Genomic DNA, 23,708 nt, shown 5'->3' on the forward strand with positions numbered 1-23,708 from the left:
GTTGTTTCTTTATAAATATAACCACCAGTCAGGAAACAGACAGCTCAAGAGGTATGCTTAGATATGCAGAGAAATTATTATGGCTCTAGATTGTAGGAAAAAGCTGTTTCAGGTGTTTGAAAAATAAAGAAATCTAGCACCCCTCCAGACAACCCTCAAGTACTTTGTGCCCCTCAGATTTTTAGAGTGCATGGCGCCCCTGGGATCGCTCCATACTATTCTCTCCTCAGTACATTGGTGGCAGAAGTGGGATCGTCCCATACTATTCTCTCCCCATACAGTATGCTCCAAAGCAACTACACGCGTGTGTCAGTGTTTGTGATCGTGGGCTTCCCGGGGCTCCATCCATCCTTCTACCAGCTGGTGGCCTGGTTCTTCTTCTTCATCTATGTGATCACGGTGGTGGGGAACATCCTGCTAGTTGTGCTGTTTGCTCTGGAGCGCAGCCTGCAGAAACCCATGTACATCATCATGCTCAGCCTGGCTCTGTCAGATATAGGTAAGATAATTCAGCCTGGCTCTGTCAGATATAGGTAAGATACTCAGCCTGGCTCTGTCAGACATAGGTAAGATAATTCAGCCTGGCTCTGTCAGATATAGGTAAGATACTCAGCCTGGTTCTGTCAGATATAGGTAAGATACTCAGCCTGGTTCTGTCAGATATAGGTAAGATACTCAGCCTGGTTCTGTCAGATATAGGTAAGATACTCAGCCTGGTTCTGTCAGATATAGGTAAGATACTCAGCCTGGCTCTATCAGATATAGGTAAGATACTCAGCCTGGCTCTGTTAGATATAGGTAAGATACTCAGCCTGGCTCTGTCAGATATAGGTAAGATACTCAGCCTGAGGTTATCCTGTTATCCTGTTAAAATGTGTGTATGTAAGGACATGTGACCATAAAACTTCCTGTTCAAATGTGTGGCCTCTTCTTCAATCTGCATAGCACCAAAAAATGTACTAATCAATTGATTGATATTTATTTACATTCTGAAATGTTGTGCTGCTTGTCCATATCCCAGGCTTCTGCACGGTGGCCCTTCCCAAAGTGATAGCTCGGTACTGGTGGGACGACGCTGGCATCTCTTTCTTTCTGTGTCTGATACAGAAACAATTCATCCACTACTTTGGAGCACTCACCTCTCTCATCATGATGACCATGGCTATGGACAAATACCTGGCTATCTGCTACCCTCTCAGGTAACCTAGATCTACCTAACCCTAACCCTTACCCTTACCCTAACTCTCTCATCATGATGACCATGGCTATGGACATATACCTGGCTATCTGCTACCCTCTCAGGTAACATAGATCTACCTAACCCTAACCTTAACTCATAAGAGTGTAAACCCTGTCTAAGCTATGTCGAACTGTTTTAAGGTCATACCAAGGATCAATTTACTATTTGATTTAGAATTTTAAGAATTTTAAGACCCCTTGAAACATTGTAAAAGTAAAATAAATTATGTGATGAAAAACCTAGTTTTGGCCTTACTGTTATTAGCCCATACAAATGCATTGAATAACAGATTCACTGCATGGAACAACAGATAGTCCTTACTGTTATTATAATCTACAAACGCATTGAATAACATATTCACTACATGGAACAGCAGCGAGTTCCCCCCCCAAACAAAGTGTCTTAGAGATTAAAGAAAGATCAGGCAACATTTTTATATATATATATTTTTTTAACATGCATTTAAACCCTTTATTTTTGTCACTAAAAAGTTTCCATATATAATTACATAAATTGTTTGACTGGTACCAAGTGTAACGGATTTCCTCTTCTGAGGAGGAGTAGGAGAGATCGGACCAATGTGCAGCGTGGTACGTATCCATAATGTATTTTAATGAGAATGAATACAAAATACAAAAAGAACTAGAGAATCAAAATGAAAACCGAAACAGCGCCGAATGGTGCAAAGACTGAAATGGAATATCACCCACAAAACACAGGTGGGAAAAGCTACCTAAGTACGATTCTAAAACGAACGACACCTGCCTCTGATTGAGAACCATACCAGGCCAAACACATAAACACAACCTAGAAAAACGAACATAGACTGCCCACCCAACTCACGCCCTGACCATACTAAAACAAAGACATAACAAAAGAACTAAGGTCAGAACGTGACAGTACCCCCCCCCCCCCCCCCAAAGGTGCGGACTCCGGCCGCAAAACCTGAACCTATAGGGGAGGGTCTGGGTGGGCGTCTGTCTGCGGTGGCGGCTCTGGCGCGGGACATGGATCCCACTCCACCATAGTCTTTGCCCGCTTCTTTCCCCGCCTCAGTGGCGCCTTTAGAGCGCCGACCCTCGCCGCCGACCTCGGACTGGGGACCCTAGCAGTGGGACCCTAGCATTCCGGCAGCACCTGACGGACGGGAGAATCCGGCAGCTCCTCATTGGCGGGCGACTCCGGCAGCTCCTCATTGGCGGGCGACTCCGGCAGCTCCTCATTGGCGGGCGGCTCTGGCAGCTCCTGACTGGCGGGTGGCTCTGGCAGCTCCTGACAGGTGGGCGGCTCTGGCAGCTCCTGACTGGCGGGCGGCTCTGGCAGCTCTTGACTGATGGGCGGCTCTGGCAGCTCAGGACAGATGGGCGGCTCTGGCAGCTCAGGACAGACGGGCGACTCTGGAAGCTCAGAACAGACGGGCGAATCTGGCAGCTCAGGACACACAGGCGACACTGGCAGCTCAGGACAGACGGGCGACTCTGGCAGCTCAGGACAGACGGGCGACTCTGGCAGCTCAGGACAGACGGGCGACTCTGGCAGCTCAGGACAGACGGGCGACTCTGGCAGCTCAGGACAGACGGGCTACTCTGGCAGCTCAGGACAGACGGGCGACTCTGGCAGCTCAGGACAGAGGGGAGACTCTGGCAGCGCTGGACAGGAGGGAGACTCTGGAGGAAGGAGACGGAGAGACAGCCTGGTGCGTGGGGCTGCCACCAGAGGCCTGGTGCGTGGAGGAGGCACTGGATAGACTGGACCGTGGAGGCGCACTGAAGGTCTCGAGCACCGAGCCTGGTGGCGAGGTGGAACAGACCGCACTGGGCTGTGCTGGCGAACCGGGGACACCGTGCATAGGGCTGGTGCCATTTACCCCGGGCCGAGGAGATGCACTGGAGACCAGATGCGCTGAGCCGGCTTCATGTCACCTGGCTCGATGTCCACTCTAGTCCGGCCGATACGAGGCGCTGCGATGTAACGCACCGGGCTATGCCTGTGCACCGGGGACACCGTGCGCCTCATGGCATAACACGGTGCCTGCCTGGTCCACCTCTCTCCACGTTAAGCACGGGGAGTTGGCTCAGGTCTCCTACCTGAATTAGCCACACTCCCCGTGCGCCCCCTCTAATACATTTTTGGGGCTGCCTCTCGGGCTTCCTTGACCACCGTGCCAACTCCATTCTCCGGTATCCCTCCTCGCACTGTTCCAGAGAATCCCAGGCGGGCTTCGGCACTCTCCCTGGGTCGACCGACCCCCTTTCTAACTCGTCCCATGTTGTCACCTCCTCCAGATAGCGCTGCTCCTTACCACGCTGCTTGGTACTTTGGTGGTGGGTGATTCTGTAACGCTCGTTGTGGGTGGAAGAAGAGGAGGACCAATTCGCAGCGTGGTAAGTGTCCATATTGTTTTAATAAGAATACTGAACACTGAACAAAAACAATAAAACGATAAACGAACAGTCCTGTACGGTGAAGCAAAACACAGAACAGAAAATAATCACCCACAAAACACAGGTGGGAAAAGGCTACCTAAGTATGATTCTCAATCCGAGACAACGAATGACACCTGCCTCTGATTGAGAACCATACCAGGCCAAACACACAAACACAACCTAGAAAAACGAACATAGACTGCCCACCCAACTCACGCCCTGACCATACTAAAACAAAGACATATCAAAATAAATAAGGTCAGAACGTGACACCAGGGGACCTTCAGAAAGGCTTGTGAGGCCTGTGCGTGTCCTAGAGAAAACAACTGACAACTGACAACTGGTGATGCAACCTCCTGGTACAGCTGTAGAACTTTTTGACGATGTGGGGACCCAAGCCAAATCTTTTCAGTCTCCTGAAGGGGAAAAGTTGTTGGCGTGCCCTCTTCACAACTGTCTTGGTGTGTTTGGACCTTGTTAGTTTGTTGGTGATGTGGACACCACGGATCTTGTAACTTTCAACCCGCTCCACTACAGCCCCATCGATGTTAATGGGGGCCCTCCTTTTTCTGTAGTCCATGATCCACTCCTTTGTCTTGCTCATATTGAGGGATAGGTTGTTGTCTTGGCAAGACATGACCAGGTCTCTGACCTCCTCCCTATAGGCTGTCTCATCATTGTCGGTTATCAGACTTACCATTGTTGTGTCGTCAGCAAACTTAATGATCTCAGCCTCCAGTATTTATGCTGCATTAGTTTGTGTTGGGGGGCTAGGGTCAGTTTGTTATATCTGGAGTACTTCTCCTGTCCTATTCGGTGTCCTGTGTGAATTTAAGTGTGCTCTCTCTAATTCTCTCTTTCTCTCTTTTTTTCTCTCTCTCGGAGGACCTGAGCCCTAGGACCATGCCTCAAGACTACCTTACATGATGACTCCTTGCTGTCCCCAGTCCACCTGGCCGTGCTGCTGCTCCAGTTTCAACTGTTCTGCCTTATTATTATTGGACCATGCTGGTCATTTATGAACATTTGAACATCTTGGCCATGTTCTGTTATAATCTCCACCCGGCACAGCCAGAAGAGGACTGGCCACCCCACATAGCCTGGTTCCTCTCTTGGTTTCTTCCTAGGTTTTGGCCTTTCTAGGGAGTTTTTTCTAGCCACCGTGCTTCTACGCCTGCATTGCTTGCTGTTTGGGGTTTTAGGCTGGGTTTCTGTACAGCACTTTGAGATATCAGCTGATGTACGAAGGGCTATATAAATACATTTGATTTGATTTGATTTGATTTGATTTGAATGATGGTTTTCGAGTCGTGCTTGGCCATGCAGTCGTGGGTAAACAGGAGGGGACTAAGCACACACCCCTGAGGGGCCCAGTGTTGAGGATCAGCATAGCAGATGTGTTGTTGCCTACCCTTACAATCTGCGGGGCGACAGTCCAGGACACAGTTGCAGGACTAGGTATTTAGTCCCAGGGCCATTAGCTTAGTGATGTGCTTTGTGAGCACTATGGTGTTGAACACTGAGTTGTAGTCAAAGAACAACCTTCTCACATAGATGTTCCTTTGTCCAGGTAGGAAAGGGCAGTGTGGAGTGTGATTGAGATTGCGTAATCTGTGGATCTGTTGGGGCAGTACGTGAATTGGAGTGGGTCTAGGGTTTCTTAGATGATGATGTTGATGTGAGTCATGACCAGCCTTTCAAAGCACTTCATGGCTACCGACGTAAGTGCTACGGGGTGGTAGTCATTTAGGCAGGTTACATTTGCTTTCTTGATCACAGGGACTACAGTGATCTGCTTGAAACATGTAGGTATTGCAGACTCGGTCAGGGAGAGGTCGGAAATGTCAGTGAAGACACTTGCCAGTTGGTCTGTGCATGCTCTGAGTACACGTCCTGGTAATCCGTCTGGCCCCGCAGCCTTATGAATGTTGAGCTGTTTAAAGGTCTTGCTCACATCGGCTATGGAGAGCGCGCACAAAAAGCTTATCTCTCTCAGATTTTGTGCACAAATGTGTTTACATTCCATTTGGTGACCATTTCTAATTTGCAGATATAGTCCATCCACCTGACAGGTGTGGCATATCAGGAAGCTGATTAAACAGCATGATCATTACACAGGTGCATATTGTGCTGGGGACAATATAAGGCCACTCTATGATGTGCAGCTTTGTCACACAGCACAATGCCACAGATGTCTCAAGTTTTGAGGGAGTGTGCAATTGGCGTGCTTACTGCAGGAATTTCCACCAAAGCTGTTGCCAGAAAAATGATTGTTCATTTCTCTACCATAAACCACCTCCAAATATGTTTTAGAGAATTTGGCAATACGTCCAACCGTCCTCACAAACACAGACCAGGTATAACCACGCCAGCCCAGGACCTCCACATCCAGCTTCTTCACCTGCGAGATCGTCTGAGACCAGCCACCCGGACAACGGATGAAACTGAGGAGTATTTCTGTCTGTAATAAAGCCCTTTTGTGGGGAAAAAGGGCTGGGCGGACCTGGCTCCCAAATGGGTGGCCATGCCCTCCCAAGGCTGCACTCCTACCCAGACATGTGAAAAGCAGAGATTAGGGCCTAATTAATTAATTTCCTGACATGAACTAAAACTCAGTAACATTTTTGAAATGGTTGTTTTTAGCGTTTATGTTCTTGTTCAGTATACTGTCGATATATCTACCTGTAACTACCTGTATTTCCCTCTCAGGTGTTAATACGATAACGACCAACCTTTTACAGTAGGCAACTCAAAGATAACTCTCTGTCTTTTTCTCTCTTTCTCACCCCCTATCCCACCCATCTCTCCCCCTTCTCCCCCCGCTTCCACCCCTCTCACCTTCCCCATCCCTCCCTCCCTCCCTGCCTCCCTCCCTCCCTCTCTACCAGGTACAATGAGCTGATGACCAACAGGACCATGTCTCTCCTAACAGCCCTGTCCTGGGTGTTAGCCATGATATCTCCAGCCATCACCACCATCCAGTCATCCCAGATGCCTTTCTGTGGGTCCAACCGCATCAACCACTGCTACTGCGACACCACGTCTCTCAACCAGTCAGTGTCCGAATCCCAATTTGCTCCCTATTCACTTTAAAGTGCACTACTTTTGACTCCATAGTGACTTTACTGTATTATACTTGATGTGCATACAGTATATGTATTTTTTTTAAATATCAAATAAATTCAGTCAACCAATCAACCAACCTCTCACTCACTCAACAGGCTGTCGTGTGCTGACATCTCGTCCCAGAGCAGACTATCCTTCTCACTAGCCATGGTCGTTCTCTTTCTCCCCTTTGGCTTCATCGTCTTCTCCTACGTCAACATCATCTTCACAGTGATGCGCATGGCTAACGCACAGGTCAGAATTCTGGAGGTGTGGAGTGTGGGGGTGGGGTGTGCAAGGGGACTGAGTGGGAGGAGAGGTGTGGGGTGCAGGGGGGCTGATTGGGAGGAGGGGTAAGGAGGGGTGTGTGAGGAGGGGTGTGTGAGGAGGAGGGTTGTGTGACCCCACCACTAAATGTTTATGAGCATGGTCTTATTTCTATTACGAGCTCAACGTAACATCAATAGGTTTAGGCTACTACACATGATACTCTAATTCTTCCTATACCCAACAGGAGGTTGCTACCACATAGCCTATGAATGAAAGTTTACACAGGTCGAGAGAAAAATTGGGTTACCAGATGCACGTTTTCAATCACCAGGTGCACGGGTCTATTTCCTCCTCCAGCACTTGAGTAATCAAGCTGACAGTGACATTCAATACCACCTTGCACTCTTGCCTGCGTCTAGTTGATCTAGGGTGTAATCATTAGTCCAACTGTTGTAAACGAGAGTTTCTATTGGACAAATTCAGGTATGTTTATCCCCATTTCATTCTGTTTGCTTCCGTTTAATATATATTTTTCAACAGAATCGACGTGATTTAATCATCCCTGATCACACGCAGACACAGATCACTTTGACAGCAGCCACATGCAAACAGCATGATCACTTTGCTTTCAAGCCACCCTTCATTTCATAACCGCTAACTGCTACACACCGCCTGCATCCTTGTCACCATATTAGCTAATGTCATAGTCAACATAGCTACTAGATTTCACGTGTTAGTAAACCCGCTACAATCATGCACTACAGTCTACAGTCAGCAAGCAGTTTAGCAGTTACATCGGTGGAACCCTGTAGCGATAAATTAATAAGATCAAAAGGTTACCTTGACTTGGAAGAGTTCCAGTGTTGGATAGCCATAGCCAGCTAGCTAACATACCATCTCTCTTTGTTTGAGCTGGGTGTTTGAGTAGGCTAAAGTAGCTAGCTTCATTTGCTAGCTAAGTAAATGAAAGTGAAAAAAAATACAATGAAATATAGCTAGCTCTCTCTCTCTTGCTTCTCCTTCATTTGTTCAAAATTGCTCAAGATTTTTCTATCTTTCTCTTTGAGTCAACTACTCACCACATTGAATGCACTGCAGTGCTCGCTAGCTGTAGCTTATGCTTTCAGTACTAGATTCATTCTCTGATCCTTTGATTTGGTGGACAATGTCAGTTCATGCTGCAAGAGGACGTCCTCCAGGAGTTGTAATAATTACTGTGTAACTCTATGGAAGAAGGAGAGAACCATGAGCCTCCTAGATTTTATATTGAAGTCAATGTACCCCGAAGGAGGACGGAAACTAGCCGTCCTCCGGCTACACCCTGGTGCTACCCTACAAAGTGTTGTTGAGGCTACTGTAGACCTTCATTACAAAACAGTGTGCTGTAATCAAATATTTGCTGACGTGAATATATTTACGACAGTTTTATCTAAAAATTATAACTTTTTTTATGTTTCACTATATTATTTTTAGAAATTAACTGAGGGAGTATGTTCCTCCCCATCCTCATCTGAGGAGCCTCCTCTGCATTAAACCTGGACTGCCAGGTTCACCATTTCAACTTTAAATCACACATTGCTTGTCCTGTCTCTGTCCTTAATTTTAACTACTCTCTACTAACCCTAACCCACTGAGAACACTTTCCCCTCTCTAACCCAGGGCAGGCTGAAGACCTTCTCTACCTGCTCCTCATGGCTGTATCATTCTTATCTAAACTAAACCTTTCCTCTAACCCACTACTCTCCCCTCTCTAACCCAGGGCAGGGTGAAGACCTTCTCTACCTGTGCTACTCAGGGCTGTATCATTCTTATCTAAACTAAACCTTTCCTCTAAACCACTGAGAACACTTCCCTCTCTCTAACCCAGGGCAGGGTGAAGACCTTCTCTACCTGCTCCTCAGGGCTGTATCATTCTTATCTAAACTAAACCTTTCCTCTAACCCACTACTCTCCTCTCTCTAACCCAGGGCAGGCTGAAGACCTTCTCTACCTGTGCTACTCAGGGCTGTATCATTCTTATCTAAACTAAACCTTTCCTCTAACCCACTACTCTCCCCTCTCTAACCCAGGGCAGGCTGAAGACCTTCTCTACCTGCTCCTCAGGGCTGTATCATTCTTATCTAAACTAAACCTTTCCTCTAACCCACTACTCTCCCCTCTCTAACCCAGGGCAGGGTGAAGACCTTCTCTACCTGCTCCTCAGGGCTGTATCATTCTTATCTAAACTTTTCCTCTAACCCACTACTCTCCCCTCTCTAACCCAGGGCAGGCTGAAGACCTTCTCTACCTGCTCCTCAGGGCTGTATCATTCTTATCTAAACTAAACCTTTCCTCTAACCCACTACTCTCCCCTCTCTAACCCAGGGCAGGGTGAAGACCTTCTCTACCTGCTCCTCAGGGCTGTATCATTCTTATCTAAACTAAACCTTTCCTCTAACCCACTACTCTCCCCTCTCTAACCCAGGGCAGGCTGAAGACCTTCTCTACCTGCTCCTCAAGGCTGTATCATTCTTATCTAAACTAAACCTTTCCTCTAACCCACTACTCTCCCCTCTCTAACCCAGGGCAGGGTGAAGACCTTCTCTACCTGCTCCTCAGGGCTGTATCATTCTTATCTAAACTAAACCTTTCCTCTAACCCACTACTCTCCCCTCTCTAACCCAGGGCAGGCTGAAGACCTTCTCTACCTGCTCCTCAGGGCTGTATCATTCTTATCTAAACTAAACCTTTCCTCTAACCCACTACTCTCCCCTCTCTAACCCAGGGCAGGATGAAGACCTTCTCTACCTGTGCTACTCAGGGCTGTATCATCCTTATTTACTACATCCCCCGCTTCATAGTGAACGCTACACCCTACATCCCCAACCTGACCACGACCCCTGACCTCCGCATCAGCCTCGCCATTTTCTCCAGGTAGGTAGACCACAGATTAGAGAGGTGGGCTGGTAACCCAAAGGTTGCTAGTTCAAGTCCCGGGCCGGGCGATGCAAAAGTGTGTATTGATCTGGCTATTTTGTCAGATCATTACTACCACTGCCGTTGTGCCCTTGAGAAAGGCACTTATCCAAAAAACAGCTATCCATCCATCCATCCTGTCCCTGTCTTCCTTCTTCTCCCCTTCTGTCCCCCTCTCCCCCCTTCCTGTCTGTTTCTCCCCCTCCCCTTCATTCCTGTCCCTCTCTCCCTTTCTTCCCTCCCCTCCTGTCCCCCTCTCCCCTCCCGTCCTGTCCCTCTCCCTCCCTCCTGTCTATTTTTCCCGCTCCCCTTCATTCCTTTCCCTCTCTCCCTTTCTTCCCTCCCCTCCTGTCCCCCTCTCCCCTCCCGTCCTATCCCTCTCCCCCCCTGTCTGTTTCTCCCCCTCCCCTTCATTCCTGTCCCTCTCTCCCTTTCTTCCCTCCCCTCCTGTCCCCCTCTCCCCTCCCGTCTTGTCCCTCTCCCCCTCCCCTTCATTCCTGTCTCCCCTCCTATCCCTGTCCCTTTCTTGCCCTTCTCCCACCTGGCATCAAGAGTCGGTGGAAGTGTGTGTGTGTGTGTGTGTGTGTGTGTGTGTGTGTGTGTGTGTGTGTGTGTGTGTGTGTGTGTGTGTGTGTGTGTGTGTGTGTGTGTGTGTGTGTGTGTGTGTGTGTGTTAATAAAGTATTCTTCTTATTCTACAGTCTGCTGCCACCCCTACTCAACCCCTTCATCTACTGCATCCGTACCAAGGAGATCAGGGCTTTCCTGGCCAAGTGGGCCAACCGAGGGCAGTCCAACGCACATCACAAACCCTGCATCCACCCCATATCCTGCTGACAGGCACTCAGGCAGCCTGCCGCTTATAAAATCAAACATCATCTGGCCATGCAGATGTTGAGCCCCAGATCTGATATGTTTTTTACATTTCATTATTCAATATGGTAAACAATAAACTTTCACACTTGTTTTTGCTGTCTGGTAGTTTGTTGTTGTTCCCATATACTGAATGTGCTGTGAAAGAAGAGACTACACCACATTCAGACAGCAACAATCATATCTTCATTTGAAATGTCACTTCACTCAAATAAGACTGATGTCATCAAATCACATTTGATACATTTTCATACCTGCAGTTTAACCCTTTAAGGGGCCATCCAGAATTGGTACATCATTTATTTTTAACTTTAAAATGAATCATATATTAGCCATTGATTCTTAAAGAATATAATTTATAAATCTCTCATGAGCTTAGTTCAAAGGCCGTGCCCAATCAGAACCAAATTAAAAGCTTGTTTTACTGATAATTTAGTCTTCTAATTAATGAATTATTATTTTTGTTTGTTATCTGTACGAACCCAGTCTTCACTATGAGTCATCCATACATCAATTGTCTCAATCATTTATGTATTAACTAACTACATAATCACAGAAATGCACACACAAACAAACAAATAGATATGGTTACAAGGAAATGATAGGGGAATGTACCCTAGTGAGCTAAACTGGCATGGCGGGGACTGAGAAGGCCGTGAAAGACAAAAGAGTCACTACAAAGTTGATAATTATAACAATTGAAATGCTACTCCTTTGCACATGAATGCTCACTCATTCAGTAATAATTGCAATCAATATATATATATATTTACACTCAGTGTGATCTCTGTTGGAAGTTTGTTTCTGTTGGAGAGTTTGTTCGCCCTCTCTCTCTCTCTCTGTCGTGGTTAGAATGGATAGTTCAGAGTAACATTCAGCAATGTTGTTATAGAATCGATGTTTCGGTGGTTGTCGGCCTTCGCGTTCACGGGTACATAATTCCTAGCTGCAGACTAGTAATTATTTTCGAAGAGTAGCTCTTATTCTGTCGGATCGATAGTCTCAGAGTTTAACCACGTGGTATGGTTAAGATTTCAGAAATCTACTCAAACCTTAGCCCTCTCATAATTGAGGTAAGCTTGGTCTGAAGATAAATTCCCACGGTGGGGGTTATATTCGGAAGAGCAGAAAGGGGCTGTCCCATGACGCCAGATCAATGTCTGTGCTCATGGGGTGGATCAATGATTTAGTTAAACTCCAAAGGGTATTTTATACAACAATTAGAACAATCTATACAACAATTAGATGAAAGCCTCACAACTGAGACTCTTGTATAAACAGAGTTATGGTAATGTGGCTGTATTGTCTCTCATGAGTTTCACAAAATTGTACCAAATGGACCAGTTCATAGCTGACTACTTCACCAACCATTATACATTCTCCAGAACATGAATATATTTCAGTTCTCAAATTCTGTGATGTGGAAGAAATTCCTTTGTTCTCTCTATGAAAACTTACTCTGTCTCTATACTGTCTGGCCATGAGGAAGAATCTCCTCCAGGAATTTATGACCTGAGATAACAGCAGTCTGTGTGTAGGAGAGAGAGAGAGAGGGAAGGCACGCTAATACCCAAAGAGGGCCATGTCATGACGCTATGCATATATGATAAACAGAGAGTAGCAGCAGCGTAGAAAGGGGGGATGGGGGGGCACACAATGCAAATAGAGTACTTCCGTTGTGAGGTTTGCTCCTCCGTGGATAACATAGTTATGAAATAGACTTCTTCAAAATTATCGCCACATACCTATCGCCACCAAAATAGTGGAAGATGTAGTGACTTGTAGTAAAACCACAACAGACCCCCTCGACACCAATTCTGAATGACCTCAAGGCATTGACCTGAAAATGACCTGATTACATCAGACTCATTCTGAACAAGTTGTAGTCTACCCGGATACTTGGTTTTCTTCCCTTGACATGCGCTCTTGTGTAAGCATAAACACAAATGACAACGGAACATCCAATTAGGATTTATACTAGGATCACTTAAGGGTCCGAGCAAAATACCAGCCTTAGTAAAGTTGAACATTTACTTTGAGGACACTACAGCTACAGTACTCACCAGATTTCTTCCCAGAAGTCCATAGGTCATCCCTGTAGACTGTCCAAAACTAGCGCCTTATGGCTGTAGACTTATCATATAGTTATCAACTTAGTGCCTAAGCAACACACCAAGATGGAAAACCCGAGACATGACATTAAAGACAATGCCATGATAGTAATTTTGCCAGGACCTTGGTTGTATATAGAATTCAGTCCAATTAGATGATTTTGGTTGTTTATGCTTTCATTCCTATTCAGTTCAGTTTCTTTGACACTACAAACAGGACATTACATGGTCATAATTTGTATGTTGATTTGTAACTTGCAGGATAATCACAAGATCCAAACCACCAGGGGAGACTGTCATGACGTGGCCCTTCCTGTGTATAGATCATGGCGTCCCTCTCTCTCACTCGCTCTTACACCCAGGTTCTGTTATCTCAGGTTGTAAATACCTGAAGGAGACTCTCTCCTCCTGGCAATGCAGTATAGAGAGAGTGAGTTTCACAGTAGAACAAAGGAACTTCTTCTACATCACAGAATTTGAGAACTGAACAATATCCATATTCTGGAGAATGTGTAAACGGTCGGTGGAGAAGCCAGCTATGACCCGGCCCGTTTTGTTTCATTTGGTGACCTTACCGAAGGATAGGAAACACACATAACTATGTCTCTGAATGAGTACATTTCTCAATTATGGTGTTTGCATCTAATTATTGTATAAAATGAATGAGTAAAGATGAAACTATTTGTGAACTGATGTGATGTGATGTTAACCTTTAATTTTGAGAGAATTGTATTCCCTGTAAAGTTTAACTAGTCACCGGCCACGCCCCCGAGAGCACAGACATGATCTGGCATCATGGAACCACCTTTTCTATTGGTACGAATAAAACCTCTTCCTGAGGAAATCCTCTTCAGACTACGCATACCTCGGTGTCCGCCAAGGTGGCACAGGTTGAGTACAGAGACTAAAGCAAACCCACAGCTGGAGCTGTGATTGCGAAAAATGAGGTACCAAGACTCGAAAACCATACCACGTGGAGCATTGGCTACACGACTGGCAATGGTTACACTCTGAGACCATCAATCCCTATAGAATAAGAGCAATCTTAGATACTAATGACTAGTCTGCAGCTAGAAATGATTTAAACCTGGGATTGAGAATACCGACAACCGCCGAAACATTTATTCTATGAGAACATTGCTGAATGGTACTCTGAAGTATCCATCCTAACCACGAAAGACTTCAGGGAAACAGAAAGAAAGAGAGAGAGACTCGGATGAACTCTCCCGCAGACCGGATTACAACAGTGAAGACAACCATGACATACACCGTAAAGATATATATTGATTGCAGTTATTCCCAAATGAGTGAGCGTTCAATTTCCTTGTAACCATATCTACTGTTGTTTGTTATGCATTTCTGTGATTGTTTAGTTAGATAGTAAATAAATGATTAAGTCAAATGGTGTATTGATGATTCATAGTAAAGGCTAGGTTTGTGCAGATAACCAACAATTTACAACGTTTGGAATGAGACTAACGTGAGCATACCACTGCTGGCTTGCTTCTGAAGCTAAGCAAGGTTGGTCCTGGTCAGTCCCTGGATGGGAGACCAGATGCTGCTGGAAGTGGTGTTGGAGGGCCAGTAGGAGGCACTCTTTCCTCTGGGCTAAAGAATATCCCAATGCCTGAGGGCAGTGATTGTGGACACTGCCCTGTGTTGGGTGCTGTCTTTTGGATGGGATGTTAAACGGGTGTCCTGACTCCCTGAGGTCATTAAAGATCCCATGGCACTTATTGTAAGAGTAGGGGTGTTAACCCCGGTGTCCTGGCTAAATTCCCAATCTGACCATCAAACCATCACAGTCACCTAATACTCCCCCCCCAGTTTACAATTGGCTCATTCATCCCCCTCCTCTCCCCTGTAACTATTCCCCAGATCGTTGCTGCAAATGTGTTCTCAGTCAACTTACATGGTAAAATAACAGATACATTTAAAAAAGGTCTATTAATTCATTAATTAGAAGATTAATTGATCAGATATTAAAATATCTGATGAGTTATATTAGGAAAACTATAACTTTGTAATGTGAAGATTTTCCTTGGTGCCCCGACTTCCTAGTTAATTACATTTACATGATTAGTTTAATCACGTAATAATAATTACAGGGAATTGATTTGAAAAAACAAGTCTTTACTTTTAATGATGCCAAAGACACAACATGGTGGTTCCAAACTTCTTCAATTTAAGAATGATGGAGGCCATTGTGCGTCTCGGAGACCTTATATAGACAGGTGTGTTTCTTTACAAATCCTGTTTACCACAGCTGGACTCCAATCAAGTTGTAGAAACATCTCAAGGATGATCAATGGAAACAGGATGCAACTGAGCTCAATTTCGGGTCTCATAGTAAGGGGTCTGAATACAGTGCCTTGCGAAAGTATTCGGCCCCCTTGAACTTTGCGACCTTTTGCCAAAACTGTATTTTTTTGTGAAGAATCAACAACAAGTGGGACACAATCATGAAGTGGAACGACATTTATTGGATATTTCAAACTTTTTTAACAAATCAAAAACGGAAAAATTGGGTGTGCAAAATTATTCAGCCCCCTTAAGTTAATACTTTGTAGCGCCACCTTTTGCTGCGATTACAGCTGTAAGTCGCTTGGGGTATGTCTCTATCAGTTTTGCACATCGAGAGACTGACATTTTTTCCCATTCCTCCTTGCAAAACAGCTCGAGCTCAGTGAGGTTGGATGGAGAGTGAGAGAGATAAATATTGTGGTATTTGTACAGTTACTTTTTCAAGTAAGGCATCCGTTACATTCAGATTTATATCTCTACCGGTGTGTTACAGTGTTAAATCCTTGTCTCCTGCTAACAGAATTCATGCTGTAACAGCCTAAGCTGCAGTAATGAAATGTTAACTAACTGCCTGTTCCACTCCCCTGTGTTTCTTTACCTCTACTTTACTACTTTACCAGTGAAACGTCCGTGCAGAATCTGCATGTCAACCATTTGATCTCAATCAGTTTCAAGAGAATATAGATATTTTGTATTAGTCTATGTAACTAACAGTGGTGATCTGAATCGCGTATGGTGTTAACAAACTGTTGCCTACCTGGATTTTTTTTTGTTCATCTACACAGCTAGTCTACCCAGAACCATCCCACTGGGAGCACTACATCATTTCAATGTGGATGATTGGGTAACATTTAGTTGAGATGTTGATCAATGAGATTTAAACCTTGATTCGCCCCCCCAAAAAAGCCAGAATTGATTTTAAAAAGCTCAACAATGTTCAAATGGGAATACAATGTCATTTATTTTGTATTTATACAATTTAGGGCTCTATTTATTATGTAAAACTGAAGTGTTACAGATTCCACTATAGAAATATGAAGGTCATTTCAGATTGACTTCTGCAATTGTGAAGTAATTGGTGCTTGGTAATCTATATTTTCAGAGTAGCTTCCCCAACACTGTGTGTTCTATTGAACATGCTCGCTTTGATTGGTTAAGAAGACAATAATAGTTAAGGAAAGGGGATACCTGGTCATGTGCACCACTGAATGCATTCAACCGAAGTGCCTTCCGCATTTAACCCAACCCCTCTGATTCAGAGAGGGGCGGTGGGCTGACTTATCTCAGTTACCTCAGAATCTGGCAATGGATGCATTGCTAATTTTAAGGTTGAATAAATACTGTTACATTAGTTTGTAAAAATAGCCTAGACTTGAGATTATTTATTGCTTAAAGAAAAACAAAGCAACATTTGAACTGAGTTTCATCTGAGCCACTGGCTTATTAGTATTGTTTAACTTTTATTTTTGGTTTAGTTGGAGACTCCCAATATATCATGTGTTAACTTGTTGTCACTTCCGCCAAAGTCGGTCCCTCTCCTTGTTCGGGCGGCATTCGGAGGTCGACGTCACCGGCCTTCTAGCCATCGCCGATCCACTTTTCATTTTCCATTTGTTTTGTCCTTGTCTTACACACCTGGTTTCAATCCAGTTGGCACTATGCATTTGGGCAGGTAACGTTCCCCTGGCATCCACCAAACCCAGATTCGTCCATCGGACTGCCAGATGGTGAGGTGTGACTCATAACTCCAGAAAACGTGTTTCCCATGCTCCAGAGTCCAATGGCAGCGAGCTTTACAACACTCCAGCCGATGCTTGGGAATGCGGATGGTGATCTTAGGCTTGTATGCGGTGGCTGCCCAGCCATTGCAAGCTATTTCATGAAGCTACCGACAAACAGTTATTGTTCTGACGTTGCTTCCAGAGGCAGTTTTGAACTCGGTAGTGAGTGTTGCAACCAAGGACAGTCTATTTTAACGCACTTCAGCACCCGGCGGTCTGTGAGCTTGTGTGGCCGTTGTTGCTCCTAGATTTTTCCACTTCACAATAACAGCACTTACAGGTCACGGGGGCAGCTCGAGCAGGGCAGAAAGTTGACGAACTGACTTGTTGGAAAGGTAGCATCCTATGACGGTGTCACATTGAAAGTCACTGAGTTATTCAGTAAGCCAATTCTACTGTTTGTCTGTGGAGATTGCATGGCTGTGCTCGATTTTATACTCCTGTCAGCAACGGGTGTGGCTGAAATAGCCAAATCCACTAACTTGAAAGGCTGTCCACATACTTTTGTACACAAAAAAGATAGAGAGAACATGCATAGCACTAGAGAGGGGTGGCCAGGGATGAAAACGTTCTGTAATCGACATCATGAGTAATGTGACAATGATGACATCACCAGGGTGGAGGTCTCTGATTGGCTGTTGGCTGTCTTGTCAGAGGGCATGTTGGCTATAAAGTTGGGAGTTACAAAGCGACTAACATCACACACCTCTGGGGCCACTGGTTGGGAAGGAGGTAAGGATGGACAGAGAGCGAGATATTCCAGGGTCTTCAACATCTCTCTCTTTTATGTAACTCTCTCTAACTATCTCTCTATTACTCTCTCCATCTTAGGTGGAGGTAATGATGGAGAGATGGAGGGTCACCAGATTCTCTCTCTTTTATGTATATTTCTCTCTCTCTCTCTTACTCTCTCCATCTTAGGTGGAAGTAAGAATGGAGGATGTAGGGTCTCTTTATACAGCATGATGGAGAGATGGATCTCTCTCTTTGTATATACGCTGTATATATATATGTCACTTTATATGTCTCTCTCTCACTCATTATCTCTCTCTCTCTCTCTTGTGTAGCTCTCTCTCTCACTCATTATCTCTCTCTCTAACCTGGGAGGTAAGGATGAAGAGGGATCCTCCTGAGTCTTCAGCATCTCTCTCTCTCTCTTTCTCTCTCTCTCTCTCACTCATTATCTCTCTCTCTCTCGTGTAGCTCTCTATCTCTCTCTCTCTCACTCATTATCTCTCTCTCTAACTTGGGAGGTAATGATTGTAAGAGGCTCTATCTCTCCTCCACCATCCCCCCCACCTTCCCCAGTACAGTATGTTTGAGGTGAATGAGAACTACACGCGTGTGTCAGAGTTTGTGATCGTGGGCTTCCCGGGGCTCCATCCATCCTTCAACCAGCTGGTGGCCTGGTTATTCTTCTTCGTCTATGTGATCACGGTGGTGGGGAACATCCTGCTGGTGGTGCTGTTTGCCCTGGAGCGCAGCCTGCAGAAACCCATGTACATCATCATGCTCAGCCTGGCTCTGTCAGATATAGGTAAGATACTCAGCCTGGTTCTGTCAGATATAGGTAAGATAATTCAGCCTGGTTCTGTCAGATATAGGTAAGATAATCAGCCTGGTTCTGTCAGATATAGGTAAGATACTCAGCCTGGCTCTGTCAGATATAGGTAAGATACCCAGCCGGGTTCTGTTAGATATACAGTGCCTTGCGAAAGTATTCGGCCTCCTTGAACTTTGTGACCTTTTGCCACATTTCAGGCTTCAAACATAAAGATATAAACTGTATTTTTTTGTGAAGAATCAACAACAAGTGGGACACAATCATGAAGTGGAACGACATTTATTGGATATTTCAAACTTTTTTAACAAATCAAAAGCTGAAAAATTGGGCGTGCAAAATTATTCAGCCCCCTTAAGTTAATACTTTGTAGCGCCACCTTTTGCTGCGATTACAGCTGTAAGTCGCTTGGGGTATGTCTCTATCAGTTTTGCACATCGAGAGACTGACATTTTTCCCATTCCTCCTTGCAAAACAGCTCGAGCTCAGTGAGGTTGGATGGAGAGCATTTGTGAACAGCAGTTTTCAGTTCTTTCCACAGATTCTCGATTGGATTCAGGTCTGGACTTTGACTTGGCCATTCTAACACCTGGATATGTTTATTTTTGAACCATTCCATTGTAGATTTTGCTTTATGTTTTGGATCATTGTCTTGTTGGAAGACAAATCTCCATCCCAGTCTCAGGTCTTTTGCAGACTCCATCAGGTTTTCTTCCAGAATGGTCCTGCATTTGGCGCCATCCATCTTCCCATCAATTTTAACCATCTTCCCTGTCCCTGCTGAAGAAAAGCAGGCCCAAACCATGATGCTGCCACCACCATGTTTGACAGTGGGTATGGTGTGTTCAGGGTGATGAGCTGTGTTGCTTTTACGCCAAACATAACGTTTTGCATTGTTGCCAAAAAGTTCAATTTTGGTTTCATCTGACCAGAGTACCTTCTTCCACATGTTTGGTGTGTCTCCCAGGTGGCTTGTGGCAAACTTTAAACGACACTTTTTATGGATATCTTTAAGAAATGGCTTTCTTCTTGCCACTCTTCCATAAAGGCCAGATTTGTGCAATATACGACTGATTGTTGTCCTATGGACAGAGTCTCCCACCTCAGCTGTAGATCTCTGCAGTTCATCCAGAGTGATCATGGGTCTCTTGGCTGCATCTCTGATCAGTCTTCTCCTTGTATGAGCTGAAAGTTTAGAGGGACGGACAGGTCTTGGTAGATTTGCAGTGGTCTGATACTCCTTCCATTTCAATATTATCGCTTGCACAGTGCTCCTTGGGATGTTTAAAGCTTGGGAAATCTTTTTGTATCCAAATCCGGCTTTAAACTTCTTCACAACAGTATCTCGGACCTGCCTGGTGTGTTCCTTGTTCTTCATGATGCTCTCTGCGCTTTTAACGGACCTCTGAGACTATCACAGTGCAGGTGCATTTATACGGAGACTTGATTACACACAGGTGGATTGTATTTATCATCATTAGTCATTTAGGTCAACATTGGATCATTCAGAGATCCTCACTGAACTTCTGGAGAGAGTTTGCTGCACTGAAAGTAAAGGGGCTGAATAATTTTGCACGCCCAATTTTTCAGTTTTTGATTTGTTAAAAAAGTTTGAAATATCCAATAAATGTCGTTTCACTTCATGATTGTGTCCCACTTGTTGTTGATTCTTCACAAAAAAATACAGTTTTATATCTTTATGTTTGAAGCCTGAAATGTGGCAAAAGGTCACAAAGTTCAAGGGGGCCGAATACTTTCGCAAGGCACTGTAGGCAGACAGAAGAGAGAAGAGACAGAAGTCATCAAGACAGAAAGGTTATCCTGTTAAAATGTGTGTCTGTAATGACATGTTACCATGAACTTCCTGTTCAAATGTGTGTCTGTAATGACATGTTACCATGAACTTCCTGTTCAAATGTGTGGCCTGTTCTCCAATCTGCATAGCACCAAAACATTCACTAATCAATTGGTTCATGTTTCTTTAATAATGTCGATATGTTGTGGTACTTGTCCATGTCCCAGGCGTCTGCACGGTGTCCCTTCCCAAAGTGATCGCTCGGTACTGGTGGGACGACGCTGGCATCTCTTTCTATACGTGTCTGATACAGAAACAATTCATCCACTACTTTGGAACACTCACCTCTCTCATCATGATGACCATGGCTATGGACCGATACCTGGCTATCTGCTTCCCTCTCAGGTAACATAGATCTACCTAACCCTAACCCTAACCCTAACTCTCTCATCATGATGACCATGGCTTTGGATCGATACCTGGCTATCTGCTACCCTCTCAGGTAACATAGATCTATTCTACAGTGAGGGGGAAAAGTATTTGATCCCCTGCTGATTTTGTACATTTGCCCACTGACAAAGAAATTATCCTTCTATAATTTTAATTGTAGGTTTATTTGAACAGTGAGAGACAGAATAACAACCACAAAATCCAGAAAAATGCAAAAAAAATGGCATTTTGAGGGAAATAAGTATTTGACCCCCTCTCAATCAGAAATATTTCTGTCTCCCAGGTGTCTGTTATCCTCTAGTGACTCCCCATCCCGCATGAGGGAGCGTAATCATCGACTGACAATTAGCATAACGCAACAGACATAAATACTCCTAGAAAATATTCCTATTAATGAAAATCACAAGTGAAATATATTGAGACACAGCTTAGCCTTTTGTTAATCACCCTGTCGTCTCAGATTTTCAAAATATGCTTTACAGCCAAAGCTAGACAAGCATTTGTGTAAGTTTATCAATAGCCTAGGATAGCATTTTGTCCAGCTAGCAGCAGGTAACTTGGTCACGGAAATCAGAAAAGCAATCAAATTAAATAATTTACCTTTGATGAGCTTCGGATGTTTTCACTCACGAGACTCCCAGTTAGATAGCCAATGTTCCTTTTTTCCCAAAATATTATTTTTGTAGGCGAAATAGATCCGTTAGTTCTTCACGTTTGGCTGAGAAATCGCCCAGAAATTGCAGTCACGAAAACTCCCAAAAATATTCCAAATTAGCTCCATAATATCGACAAAAACATGGCAAACCTTTTTATAATCAATCCTCAAGGTGTTTTTCAAATATCTATTCGATAATATAACCACCGGGACAATTGGTTTTTCAGTAGGACCGATTGGAATAATGGCTACATCTGTATTTTACACGAGACTCACTCTGGGAGCCATCAGGTGACCAGTTGCGCAATGTAGCCGCTTACGGGTATTCTTCAACATAAATGCGTAAAACTACGTCACAATGCTGTAGACACCTTGGGGAATACGGAGAAAAAGTAATCTGGTTGATAGCCCATTTACTGCTCAATAGGGACGCATTGGAACGCAGCGCTTTCAAAACATGAGGCACTTCCGGATTGGATTTTTCTCAGGCTTTTGCCTGCAATATCAGTTCTGTTATACTCACAGACAATATTTTTACAGTTTTGGAAACTTTAGAGTGTTTTCTATCCTACGCTGTCAATTATATGCATATTCTAGCATCTTGTCCTGACAAAATATCCTGTTTACTACGGGAACTTTTTTTTTCAAAAAATGAAAATAACTGCCCCCTAGTCACAAAAGGATTTATACATGGAAACGATCTGAGAATAGGAGCCCACTCTTAAAGGGAGTGCTCCTAATCTCAGCTTGTTACCTGTATAAAAGACACCTGTCCACAGAAGCAATCAATCAATCAGATTCCAAACTCTCCAACATGGCCAAGACCAAAGAGCTCTCCAAGGATGTCAAGGCTGGAATGGGCTACAAGACCATCGCCAAGCAGCTTGGTGAGAAGGTGATTATTCGCAAATGGAAGAAACACAAAATAACTGTCAATCTCCCTCGGCCTGGGGCTCCATGCAAGATCTCACCTCGTGGAGTTGCAATGATCATGAGAACGGTGAGGAATCAGCCCAGAACTACACGGGAGGATCTTGTCAATGATCTAAAGGCAACTGGGACCATGGTCACCAAGAAAACAATTGGTAACACACTACGCCGTGAAGGACTGAAATCCTACAGCGCCCGCAAGGTCCCACTGCTCAAGAAAGCACATATACATGCCCGTCTGAAGTTTGCCAATGAACATCTGAATGATTCAGAGGACAACTGGGTGAAAGTGTTTTGGTCAGATGAGACCAAAATGGAGCTCTTTGGCATCAACTCAACTCGCCTTGTTTGGAGGAGGAGGAATGATGCCTATGACCCCAAGAACACCACCCCCACCGTCAAACATGGAGGTGGAGACATTATGCTTTGGGGGTGTTTTTCTGCTAAGGGGACAGGACAACTTCACCGCATCAAAGGAACGATGGATGGGGCCACGTACCGTCAAATCTTGGGTGAGAACCTCCTTCCCTCAGCCAGGGCATTGAAAATGGGTCGTGGATGAGTATTCCAGCATGACAATGACCCAAAACACACGGCCAAGGCAACAAAGGAGTGGCTCAAGAAGAAGCACATTAAGGTCCTGGAGTGGCCTAGCCAGTCTCTAGACTAGACCTTGATCCCATAGAAAATATGTGGAGGGAGCTGACGGTTCTAGTTGCCAAACGTCAGCCTCGAAACCTTAATGACTGGGAGAAGATCTGCAAAGAGGAGTGGGACAAAATCCCTCCTGAGATGTGTGCAAACCTGGTGGCCAACTACAAGAAACTGAGTCTGAAACATCTGACCTCTGTGATTGCTAACAAGGGTTTTGCCACCAAGTACTAAGTCATGTTTTGCAGAGGAGGTCAAATACATATTTCCCTCATTAAAATGCAAATCAATTTATAACATTTTTGACATGCGTTTTTCTGAATTTTCTGTTATTGTTATTCTGTCTCTCACTGTTCAAATAAACCTACCATTAAAATTATAGACTGATCATTTCTTTGTCAGTGGGCAAACGTACAAAATCAGCAGGGGATCAAATACTTTTTTCCCTCACTGTACCTAACCCTAACGTTGACTCATAAGAGTATAAACTCTGTCTGAGCTATATCGTATTGTTTTCAGAAGGTCATACCAAGGATCAATTTACTGTTTGATTTTGAATTTTAAGACCCCTTGAAACGTAATATTATTATCTATTTTTTTAT

The 23,708-nt window shown here is 44.6% G+C and overlaps 1 protein-coding gene across 1 annotated transcript in view; it reads left to right on the forward strand.

The window, feature by feature from the left end:
• Window positions 1-228: 228 nt before the first annotated feature.
• The window catches only part of LOC109873898 (uncharacterized), a 30,591-nt gene continuing 7,111 nt past the window's right edge, over window positions 229-23,708 (forward strand). Inside the window, exons 1-9 of the mRNA XM_031809083.1 lie at window positions 229-499; window positions 1,022-1,199; window positions 6,555-6,719; window positions 6,888-7,026; window positions 9,806-9,954; window positions 10,697-10,827; window positions 17,768-17,796; window positions 18,373-18,601; window positions 20,648-20,825. Coding sequence (XP_031664943.1) covers window positions 283-499; window positions 1,022-1,199; window positions 6,555-6,719; window positions 6,888-7,026; window positions 9,806-9,954; window positions 10,697-10,827; window positions 17,768-17,796; window positions 18,373-18,601; window positions 20,648-20,825 — 1,415 coding nt within the window. The 5' untranslated portion in view covers window positions 229-282. The remainder of the gene's footprint in view (window positions 500-1,021; window positions 1,200-6,554; window positions 6,720-6,887; window positions 7,027-9,805; window positions 9,955-10,696; window positions 10,828-17,767; window positions 17,797-18,372; window positions 18,602-20,647; window positions 20,826-23,708) is intronic.

The sequence above is a fragment of the Oncorhynchus kisutch genome, linkage group LG29, assembly GCF_002021735.2.
Source record: "Oncorhynchus kisutch isolate 150728-3 linkage group LG29, Okis_V2, whole genome shotgun sequence".
Taxonomy (NCBI): Eukaryota; Metazoa; Chordata; class Actinopteri; order Salmoniformes; family Salmonidae; genus Oncorhynchus; species Oncorhynchus kisutch.